Source organism: Odontomachus brunneus, unplaced genomic scaffold (assembly GCF_010583005.1).
Source record: "Odontomachus brunneus isolate Ranch 3 - 2012 unplaced genomic scaffold, Obru_v1 Obru_scaffold_015, whole genome shotgun sequence".
NCBI classification, from domain to species: domain Eukaryota; kingdom Metazoa; phylum Arthropoda; class Insecta; order Hymenoptera; family Formicidae; genus Odontomachus; species Odontomachus brunneus.
Genome location: NW_022639465.1, coordinates 2,345,911 through 2,357,987, shown reverse-complemented (window position 1 = coordinate 2,357,987; position 12,077 = coordinate 2,345,911). Strand labels below are relative to the sequence as shown.

Here is a 12,077-nt window from a genome sequence, read left to right as displayed (position 1 = left end):
CCCCTCCCTCCGCTGACCCCAAGTGGCTAATTAGCGTCATCGCGGTTGTTAGTCGTAGTATTACATCCATGGCGCATGCTGTCGCCGCGTGACCCACGAAAAACAATCGCGACGGGACGTTTTCGACGTTTCCGTTGCGGTGAATGCAGCTGGCGTCGGCGACGGCAACGTTGATTAATCGCGCGTTTGTAATTAGCGAAAATATATAGCCGTGCCGTTGTCGCGACGGTATCGCACATTAATTCGCGTAGCGCAAATTATCGCGCGTAGAGAGAGAGAGAGAATGGCGCGCGACGCGCGTTCAAGAGGATGCCGAAGTGGGTGACGAGTTCGAAAAGTGTTGATAACACAGAGGCGATCGTCTCACTAACACGACTATACTATCCTTTTCGTATTTCTTGTACGTATAGGTCTCATACAAAGACCTAAATGCGTGCTGCTTTGTTTCATCACGTTAGCGAGAACATAACCACGCATGTATAAAAATATTTTTGCACACACAACTGACAGGTCGAAATGTCAGAACTTTTTGTCGTTTTCGTCATATATTGAACAAAGCTCCAAATCATTTTTGCACGTGAGTTTCAGAGTGTAAAAGCATTTGCAATTTTGTGCAATCGATATACGACGTAAACTTTGCAGAAAAGAGTTAGTATCATGTCGGTAAAGTTTTCATTCCTTTAATCGCGAAAAGTAGCGAAATTGTTTTCTTCGCGACGCCGCACTATCGATATCGAGCGAGATCGGTCGGTGTCGCTCGTACATTTTCCGCAGTTTTGCGGCCAGACTCTTGATCGACACGGTTTACATATATATACGGAAAAGAATGAAAAGATACATAACGAGAAATATTTAAGAATCGTCCTAGTTAACTTTGTACGATGTGTTTTGATGTGACTCGGTTACATCGGTGCATCAACATCATCGATGTAGTTGATCTGGTTGTGGCAAGCAGAAGTCGGTGGGAGTGACGTTTGTACATATCATGGATGCACTCTGTTTCGAGCAAGCAGACATCGTCACTGCCGCGACAACGTCAGTAACTCGACAATTGCTCTGTGCTCGCAGCGACCACATAATTAGTCGTTCTCTACTTTACATATTGAGTCTACACGGCGAAAAAAAGTTCGATCCCTCTGCCTTTTTCTCCACTTTCTATATATCTCCTTCAGCTTACATCGCCGAGAAGGAGTTTCTCACATCCTATAATCTTCCTTTTACTCTTTGTAATCTCCTTGCTTACGTAGCACCTGTCTTACCAGTCCTTGTGTCATTCTTCTTCCGTATACTTTTATTTTGCTTTCTTATCCCGTCCAAATCTTTCCTTTTCAGTTCTTGTATCCTCTTGTTCTTCCCATCCTTTGTATTATTCTGTCTTCTATTATCATCCGTTATACATTTTCTCTATCAATAATTTCCTCTGCATTATCATATTAATTTAAGCTTGCTTGCTTTACCCACATCGCCCGTTTCATATGACGTGATGATATTCATTTTCTATGTATCTTTTCCGCCCTGAATCCTACCCTTTCCTACCTAACGCTTTGTTTCGCCCTCACTTATATACTATCAACGCACTCATTCCTACGCAATCATCCCTATTTGACTTCCTACACTTAATTCAATACACTGAAATCATTCCAAACTCATGCACCAGATTAATCAAGTATTTACACACTAGTATTTACGCCACCTGAGCCAAATCAATTAAATTTTGCCAACTTGAATAGAATTTTGGTAACCAACCAGGATTTTTTTGGTTCGCTTATATTTTACCGGATGTCAGTTAATCCACAAAACCAAACCTTTTTTTTCCGTGACATATAACCAGATTTATACGTGGCCTAACCATATTGTTTTTTCCGAATTCGCGCGTAACATTCGCTGATGGTATCGTGCCCAGAGAGCGTCGCTCCAGAAAACCAGCCACGCGGCATTGTTTGCGACTTGCTCCCGGCCAGTTGCAATTACGCGTGTCTTAATAGCGCCGCCCGCGCCCATTTCTAATTTTACTCGCACTCCGAATGAACCACCTCTCTGATTTGCTGTTGTCGCGCGGCTCTGATACGCGCCGCAAATTGCCCGGTAGACTCTATCCGACGAACATATGCGTCTGACTCATCGCGATGTATCTTTATCGAGCTAATATCGCCCCTCTGACTGACATCGATTGCCGATGACGTGGGCGAGGTCGGCTATTGATAATTTCATTGACGTTGCGGCAGCACACACACACACACACACACACATGTCGCGCGTTCCTTTCTCCTCACGCATTTGAAAATTTTTTTATTAATCGACGACCCATCACAGTTTTTGCACAAGACGAAGCGTTGCCAACGAGCCCGACAATATACAGCGTTTGAGTGTTCATTAATTATCGTTGGATAGAAAAGCGCAGGCGAAGGTGCGTTGAAAGTAAAAATAGCGGATCTGTATAAATATCCTTCAGTCTCTTCCACCGACTTCACCACTGCACGATGTACAAATTGATACAAATGTCGCGAAAGCTTTACTATAGTTACATACGTGAGGACCGAAAGAACCGTGGGCCGCACTACTTATAGTCGTTAACGTGCCGGTGTAGAATCGCCGAGTGCAGGAAGTAGCCGGGAAAAAGATGATCCCTTATGTAATGCGCCCTGGTGTGCCAAGATTAGCATCGCGCTGGTATACATTTCATATGTTAGCTTTAACGCCAGTCCACTAAATCCGCGCGATACAGCTGCTGCAGGAGCAAAGACCTTTCGTTCCCTAAGCGGTACCGCGCCATTCGGTAATCGGTATCGGGCGATCGATGTATCTGGCGCAGATTGCAAAATGTGCTCTGGCTATGTGCGGAAGGTAGACGCGGGGCCGATTCATTAACGAATGACCTGTCGAGCTGCTTTCTATGCAAACCTTCGCGTTGCCGAGTACGAGACGATAATCACGCGCTTGAGTACTCATTAACGACGGTCGTACAGACGTCGAAGACTCGTTCTCAAGGGCGAATTCTCATTGGCAGGCGTTTGGTCGCCAGGACAGACGCCACCTGCGAAGGAACCGAGTCCCGATCGGAGCAGGCAACCACTGAAGGACGAGGCGATTCCGCCGGTCTGGACCCCGGCCAGCGCCGGCGCGAGTCCCATCGCGGAGAGGAAGGAATTTCGTCCCGTACCGTTCGAGAGCCCCGTGCTGAGCCGGAAGGAGCGATCTAAGGAAGAGGTACGTCGTCGCCAATTACGGTAAGACAAGACGGTAGCTATTTGCCGAGCGCAAAGAACCGGCCTCGCAATTAGCTCCAAAAAGCTCGGCCGCAAGCTCGGTTCTCTCGAGCGAGTCGGCCGACGACTGGACTTCTTAGCTTGCGCGGGTTTCAGGGTAAAAATAAAACTCGCCGGCGTCTCTCGGCGGAAGGCTCGCGTTTGCGGAACGTGGCTTCTCTCCGGCGACGAATACGATCTCGCGCGATCTCAAGCCGTTTTCTGTCCGGTCGTTCTTCTTCGTCCTTGACAAAGGGGCAGAAGCCCTTCGAGGCTACACGCGCTCACGCGGACTTGTGTGCAGGAGGCGACGCCGCCTTGGGAGCACGAGGAGGGGAGAAAGGAGAACTCTCGAAGCGTGTACGAGAGCAGTGCGTCGCGGATCGTCAATTCTTACTCCGCGCCTGCCCAGGGCTTGAACACGCTCGCATCCACGCCGCGGTTGCCACGTGCCCAGAATCCGACCATCACGTTGCTGCAGAAAGCGAGAGGTCAGCGTCTCCCCCGCATAAAGATCCTTCGTTCGATGGTCGATCGATGGGCGTAGGGTAAAACACTCCCAATTGAGACACAGTTATTGATCCTCCTTAATCATTGACACTCTAGAAAAATTTGATTTCTTTCACAACCAACAAGCGATTTGTTAGCAATTTTAGCGGTAAAGTTCTCTTTTGGGATCGGTGCGCAGGCAAGAAATTTAACTGCAATGTTGGTCACAAGGAGAACCAGTTGTTTCCGTAAAGTATCCATGACTAAGGATGTCAATAATGGAGTGTTTTACGAGAGGGAAACAAGATGTTACAAGAAAAAAACATGTCGGGGAAAAATCCAATGGGAGATTACACTGAAAGAAAAATTATCTAAAAAACAGAAAATATTTATTCAATGAGAGTACTAAATATATATAACATATTTACTTAAATCTAAATTCTCGTATTTAAGTGGAATAAACAGTTGCTCTCGTGAAAAGTTAGGATAAGAAGAAAGCGTATATTTTTTTATTTGAAAAACATTTTATACTAGCTTAAACCACCCAGTGTTGTTCGGGTTATCACAAAGTGTCAAAAGGTTGAAGTCAAGGAGAGAAGGCGGGCTGTGCAGGTTTCATGGCAGCTTATATTTCCCACAGGATTCTAGAGAGTAACTATGCAAAATTTAGTCCAGATCGATCAAAGGGCTTAGGAGTCTCTATAGGGAATAGACATAGACAGATATTCCATTATATACATAGATTAGTGTAAGTAAATATGTTATTGATATCTCCACCACGTGAATAGATATTTACTATTTTTTTTTAATATTTTTTTTTCACAGTATGCTTCGATAATTCTTTTGAACGTGACTCTATTGCAGAAGGACAGTTGCCGAAAGGCGCAGCCTATCTGGAAGAGAGCGAGTTCGCCGACAGTCGTCCCCCGAGCGACGAGAGACGAGCGTTGATCTCCCCTGGAGAAATACGTGAGTACTCTGACGATTGATTCACAATACAAATAATCGAACGGTGCGACGTTATTGTCATCTTCATCGACGATTGCCACGCGAGAACCACCAGTTTATTTGTACATATGTACTAAGTGGTGGCGCGCTGCTCAGAAACTACATCGCAACTGTCTCTTATCACTAATTAACCGCTAACTTAGCTGTGATAACTCAGTAACGTGCGTGTCTCCCGATCATGTACGCGAGTGCTAATGACTTAAACGTGAACTTGAATTTTACCGTGAAACCGAACCGCTCAGTCTACACCGTGAAGAGGGAATACGAGAGCGAGCCGGAAACGGATAATGAGCCGACGAAGAAGATGGCCGATCTCGGCCCTCGAAAGTTCGAGGGTATCGGCCCGGTGACTAAGGAGGGTGTCCCTCTCGTTTTGAGATCGGTAGGTGTACTGATGATTATTACAATCTCTCGACTAGTACAGTCGCGGCTGCGAGATAACGATCACACTTGTTGTGCACTTTAATCGTCGTTAAGCGTCGCGAACGACAAGGATATTACGCCTGGCATCGCGTGGCGCGACATTTTTCTCAGTATTTCTGACGAGTTGCTTTTAGGAAGTCAAGGAAAGCAATCAGGCGAAATGGTACAAGAAAATGTACGACTCGCTGCACCGCGCCGATCGAAACGGTAAGCTCCCACCTTCGATTGCGCGTATTCTTTCGATGATTTAGAATTTAGTTGAAAAAATAAAGCACGTTATATGCACGATGTTTAATTGAGTTGTGTAAATTGCAAGCTGCTGTGAGCGCGGCTAAAAGAGAGGAGGTTGTAACGCGTTGTATACAAATAAACATGCGTGAATTTTTTTTCTTCCAGTAATAACGTTTTACGATCGAACGCGAATGAATGAATTATAGTGTGTGAATTTTGCTTGCAGATGACTACGTAACCATCCGTTACAAACCAAGGAGAGGTGAATATGCATTTTCGCGCATGATTATGTCGGTTGGTAGAGTCGCGCGACGTTGCTACTAATATTATACTGAGCGTGGGCGGGCTGCGTAATGCAGTCGTTCTAGCTGCAATTTATATAGTTTGCGGTAACGGCAAGCATAAAACGCACTAATATTTGACAATTAATATTGTCGTGCGCAACTAATGTCTGTGAGATGAAACGCAGATCGGAGAGATCGCGTTAATCGCAAAAAATATTATAAAAATGTAAGAACTTGTCTCACTTCTCTCGCTTTCTCCCTTTGAAGACGACTTGTGTAAATCAGCGTACATTTAGTCACGTAGACGCCTTTTATGTAACGCAAAGTAACGACTGCCGTTGTAGACGCTCGTCGCGTTTAACAGTCGCATTAATCGCGCGTGGAAATAATAATAAACCATACTTGCGACAAGCACACACGAACCGTTGTCTCGTCTAACATTCCTCTAACGAACGATTAACGATGCCATTTAAATGGAGAAGATGTTGTCGCAGTTGTGTCGAAATTAGATTTCTTTTTACAATGTTCCTTGCAAAACTGAAATTATAATGTAAATTACTACGTAAGTAGCGACCTCTTTGACGACCTGATATAAAAAAAGAAACATTCAAGTGATTACGACAATTTAGTAGTAAAAAGTGCCTGACACCTTTAAACAAGTATACTTCGGTGACAATGTTGTATAATTTAAAATTGCAAAAATTTTGTTCATTTTTGCGACAATATCTTCTCCGCGTACCTCCGGCAGGATATATCTTTCGGCCGGATTAACATCAGTGTGAATCAATTAACCATTGATTCGTGATAATTGGAGTTAATTCGCGCCTCACCCGAACGCACTCGAGTCAAGCCTCGTCAGGGAATTTGAGAATCTCGGTGAGAGACTCTCATCAAATATATCAAATATATCAAGCCAAGTCGGAACAAACTTCTCGTGCTGGCGCGAGTTGTCTGCGCCATCGCGGCGGGACCTTCTCGAAGTTGACTCGAGAACTTCTCATGTCCGATCTTTCAACAGCTTCGCCTTTGGATTCCCTTCCGCTTTCGCCGATATATTTACGCGGCAAAAATTTAATCTGAACTTCTCAACTGTCGTTATAAGTTAGCCGAGTAAAACCGTATGAAATCACGTCGGGGGAAACTGCATTAGATTTTAATTATCGATCGAGGTTACTTCGGATTTCGGAGAGCTCTGTCGAGAGATCGGAATTCGCGGAGATAGTCTGTACGGGGTATTGAATCAGCATACAGGCCGGTATGACGAGCAAGATAATTTGCAATATTTTTTTCATATTTCCTTCAATGATAGAAACGAGTACGGATCGCGTTTCGCATACGAGTATAGTCTGAGTTGAGTGTGTGCACGTGTACCTACCAACGAAGCGAGTAAGTCACTCGTCGCACTGAACAATATGTTGATGCAACGCTGTAAAATGAAATATGTGTACACGCGTGCGCGCGCGTGTGTGTGTGTGTATATATATATATATATGTGTATGTTTGTGTATGTGTGTATATATAACGTAATATTCTTGGAGTGTGTAAACATCATAGGAACTAAATCAAAGTGAATGCTGAATCGTTTGCGGTGTTAATCGAACGTTTCTCTCTCCATTTTTCTTTTTTTTTTTTTATTTAGCGCTTGATTTCCGCACGCGGACCGGGCGGGAATTTGAATTGTAATCGGTGTGCGGAGCGAGATGTAAAAAGAGAGAAAAAAAGCTATGCATTTCTGTTCCAGGTGGGAGATACGGATACGGAAGCAGCAGCGGATATTTGAGCGAGCCGGAATCGCGCGCATACTCGGATCGATCCGTTACTCTCGATAGCCGCCGACGACTGCGCAACAAAGAAAATGACTTCACCACGGCAACTATGCCCAGAAAGTGAGCGAGAATTCACAAACTTGTCCGCTCGTTCTTCCCCGCTGCGGGGGAGAAGCTTGGGACCGCTGACATATCTTCCGTGCCGCGCTCTCGCCGGCTTTTTCGGTTAATTAAATTTTACGGAGCACTCGCGCGCGTCAAAGACAAGGTCATCTTGTTACGACGGCGAATGTATTATAGTTCGAGGCGTGGAATTATTCGCGCGGACACCTACGACCGAGTAATTCGCGTTTTAATTTAGGAGCGGGGCGCTGAAGTACTCGTCGGATGTTTACAAGAATCAGCCTGGCCGCATCGAGGACTATGAGCCAGGCCATTCGTCGATCGCCGAGAAGGAAGCTAAAGAGGTATGCAGCCGCTGTCGCTCTTCTGTCGAGATCAAACGAGACCTGCTTGTATCATAAATTGAAGCGCGCTTTCCCATATCATCGGAAGAACCGGCAGTGAGACACCGCGTGCGAGTCATCGATCTGTCTCGAGAGCGCGACAGAAGGAATTTAGTTGAATTTCACCAAGTGTCTGCTGAAGTAGAAACGAATTCCGCAGAACGAAACAAAAGTCACCAGAATTTGGTCCAAAGTCATGGACATGGTATATCTCCACGGTTGCTTTTACTTGAGGAGATGCTTCAAGATGCATGTAGAGAAGAATGCGCTCTGTTTTTTGTGTCTCTTGCGCTCTCGTACGTTTTATACATGAACGAGAGAGGATGCAGGGAGGCACAGAGCAGTTCTTCTCTACGTGCACCTCGGCCTCCACCTCCACAACAATCGATTTAAATACATATCAAGCGAATCAGATTCTGGTTAATTGGAAATCTTGTTTAGTTTCAACCAGAATCTTGCCAACTCGAGCAGAATTTTGCTAACTCCAAACGGAATTCGTTCATACTTGATCAGACATTTTTGGTGAATCCTACTAAATCTCTCTCTTCTGTCGTGAACGACGATCGATGAGACGTTACGATGGGATTGTTCTCACCCTTCGGGGAAATCGTTAATTAAAATGAGACCGAAACGAAATCCGCTTGTTCATCCGGGTTTCCATCGATCTTCCTACAAGTGTGAGGACGATTTGCGCCGGTAGCCTCGGTTAACCAGTCCTGATGAGACGACGGGAGAATTGTATTGTGTTCTCTCTGGTGTGACGTTCTGCCAGGGATTTCTATGCCAGGGGATGTTGAATGTAGAGTCTCGAGATGAAGGATTAGTTAACCATGGTTAACGCTGGTGGAAACGCAAGCTCACATCGTCCGACGCTATGCAGTTTCCTCGCGATCGCCTCTCGTCACGGTCTCGTATATCGTCGCGTATCGCGAAATTGTACGAACACGCGGCGCGCCACTGTATATCATCGGACACGAGCAATATTTCGCGCGTACGCGACAGTCACGGTAAAAGCTCGTGCGTGTATATTTATTTTTTATTTTTCTCCTCGCGCGACGAGAACGCGCGGTCTCTCAGCGCAACCCGAGACGGTTACCCCGAGAAAGGCGTCTGAAACACACCTGGAACATGATCGTTTGAAATGGCTTTGCTTCTAGCCGACTTACGGCGCGCGGATGAGAAGGAAGGTAATCACGTAATCGAACGATTAAGACGTGCTTTGCCGGCCAATTATACGTTTCCTCGTTTATTGAGAGCCTTTATGTTGACGTCACGATTAATTTATTGATTGAAAGCTCTTGCTCTCTCTCTCTCTCTCTCTCTCTCTCTCTCTCTCTCTCTCTCTCTCTCTCTCTTTCTCTCTCTCTGTCTCTCTCTTTTTCTCCTTCTTTCTGCCACTCACGAGGCGGTTAGTGCGTTTCTTTGACACACAGCGCATATATACAGCCCTCAGGTGTATCAAGCACGCACGTGTGTATTCGGGGCTCGCAGAGTCCCTCGAGAAAAGCGAGATTACAAAAAAAATTGCAGAAACTATTTCGCGGTGTCTTGTTATCGCCGCCCGAGGCGATGCCGATCGCTTCTCTCGGGGCGCCCTGCGGTTCCACGTAGCACAGGACCCGTTTATTTTTCACACAGCTTTTGTAGCGTTGCTTGTAGTCGATCCTGCGTTCAAAGCGACTACGCTGATTCCCATCTAAAGTCGCGACGTCGCGCTAACGAAGCGCGTGTTCCAGCGCGCACCATTTCACGTGAGAGCCTCACCGGTGTTGTCGATCGATACAACCGCGTCTCTTGTTGTTTTAGATGGGAAATGGCGAGAGAATGGTCGGACATATGCTGTCCAACCACCTCTTTTATTTCGACCTATTGTATAAATATGCCACACACAAAAAATAACCCCTTTTAGGCAGCGCTATAGTATAACACTGTGTTTAATTCTGTGATTCTAGTGGTGGGACGAGGTCATGGACATATTTGACGGGGTACGCCATTTTTATATTAATGCGTAGTTAAATAAGTACTCCCTCCACACACAGGCGCGCGCGCGCGCGCACACACGCACACATACACACACTCGTACCTGTATCCGCTCTTCTTTACTCTTTCCTCTTGCCTGTTTTGTTCTTTTATTCTTTATTATCACTAGTACTTTCCCCTCCTTTTTTTACATAGATCACAAGATTCAATTAAAATTAACATTTCCCATTACTTCAGAATTAACCCGGTAGCGTCGGCTTGAGGGGGATCTCGCGAGAAACTCTTGTTGAAATACCTCGTTTCCATACAAATCCTCTCCACTTTTTCCCTATTCCAATAAATTAGTCGCAAGATCGGAGAGAAAAATGCGAGCATATTTTCGCATTCTCGATGTTCGAGAGGACTCCGAGTCCGTTTCTTTCCCGGCGGGTAGAATCGCGGTGCATTATACGGGATTATTAAATCTCTCGGCGACTCGATCTTTGCCGTATCGGCCGGTTATAGAGTTAGCCGACAAAAAACGGCGCTCTTTCATGCGCGACTTGGAGCGCTAAACGCGTTAATTACCGGCGGCTTACCGCGCACCGATAATCGATGCATCCTCGCATCCGCGCGCAAATAGACGCATGCAATCCCCGACAATATCCCGCGGAGCTTGTCTCAAATATCGCAGAATCTTGGTCGCTGCCAGACTACCATATATCGAGGGGTTATATAACGGGCCGGTAATATCGTATCCGCGGAGGGTTGAGTATTGCATCTCTCGTGTATCACGATGCTCCCCGTGTGTAAACCTACCCGTATGCACCGTATCCGCATTTTACTAATTGCCTAAATTGTGTTCCGTCTCTTCCGCCACATATCGCCGGCCGGTCGTCCGGATCGTCGACGATCGTGCACTGACCCCTGCATTACCCCCCTCCCCCCGAGTCGTGATCATGGTCGATGTCATTGCGCGCGTGTGTGCATATGTTGCGTGCGTGTGTGTGTGTGTGTGTGTGTGTGTGTGTGTCGCGTGCTCGTCGTCGATGTTTTGTGCGTGTCGTGTCCGCTCTTATATGTACCCTACCGTTGTCCATTCCCCAATGACGATGACGACGACAACAACAACAATAACAACGACCACGACCACGACTATGACCACGACCACGATGACGACGACTACAACAACATGGACGTTGCGGCTAATAGTGGCTGAATGCAAACGGACGTCCCCAGCACGCGCAGTCCAGGATGGAGTCTCTGTGTGACATCGAGCCTCATATCCTCAGCCTCTCCTACCGGCCGGAGGACAGTGTAAGGATACCAGCGTTAAGCAGCACGAAAAGCTCCGAGGTCGGCGCGAGACCGCGTCCGTTGGCGCCAGAAGGTTCAGCCGATCGGTCGACCGATCGTCCGGCGCACGGTCTCGACAGCCGTTCACCCGCCAGGTCTCGCTCGCACCGGTCGACTAGTCGTAGCCGATCTAAGTCGTCGACCGCGTTAGCCGAGGCGACGTTCGATCGGCCGAACGACCAGACCACCGGCAAGGACCCAGACGGTCGCATCATCCGACCTCTGGAACGGACCGCCGACGCCTGCTATTGGCATGCCGCCGGCATGCTGGAGGGGAGGTCCAAGAGCTTCACGTTGTCGGGCCGTTGCCCACGACGATCGCACTCAGTCGGCGGCGCCGAGCGATCTGTCGCCACTAGTCGCTCGGTGCTACTCCCGACCGCGATCGCGCCGAGCTCGACCGGCAACGGCATCCAGCCTCATCGTTATCATCGCCATCATTATCATCATGAATATTATCAGCATTATTATCAGCAGCAGCAGCAGCAGCAGCAGCAGCAGCAACAACAGCAGCAGCAGCAACAACAGCAGAAGCAACAGCAGCAGCATTACCGTCATCATCATCATCATTATCATCGTCATCAGACAACCACCTACCAAGGCAACCAAGAACCATCGCAACAACGTCCACCGCTTTCTTCTTCTTCTACTTCTTCTTTTTCCAGCACCGATCATATACTACCATCACCGTCAACACCCTTCGTTATCACCACGCAAGCATCGGTTTCACGGGTTAGAGGCCACATCGTCAAGAAGTAGAGTGCACGATGACGTTGTCCTCTCTCTCTCTCTCTCTCTCTCTCTCTCTCT

General features: G+C 47.0%; 1 protein-coding gene across 1 annotated transcript in view; it reads left to right on the top strand.

Annotated features, from left to right (window-relative positions):
* Positions 1 to 12,077, top strand: part of LOC116841370 — a 122,599-nt gene that overhangs the window by 83,825 nt on the left and 26,697 nt on the right. Inside the window, exons 9-18 of the mRNA XM_032809198.1 lie at positions 3,008 to 3,208; positions 3,542 to 3,736; positions 4,599 to 4,703; positions 4,985 to 5,124; positions 5,300 to 5,372; positions 5,623 to 5,658; positions 7,422 to 7,566; positions 7,808 to 7,913; positions 9,905 to 9,937; positions 11,124 to 11,228. Coding sequence (XP_032665089.1) covers positions 3,008 to 3,208; positions 3,542 to 3,736; positions 4,599 to 4,703; positions 4,985 to 5,124; positions 5,300 to 5,372; positions 5,623 to 5,658; positions 7,422 to 7,566; positions 7,808 to 7,913; positions 9,905 to 9,937; positions 11,124 to 11,228 — 1,139 coding nt within the window. The remainder of the gene's footprint in view (positions 1 to 3,007; positions 3,209 to 3,541; positions 3,737 to 4,598; positions 4,704 to 4,984; positions 5,125 to 5,299; positions 5,373 to 5,622; positions 5,659 to 7,421; positions 7,567 to 7,807; positions 7,914 to 9,904; positions 9,938 to 11,123; positions 11,229 to 12,077) is intronic.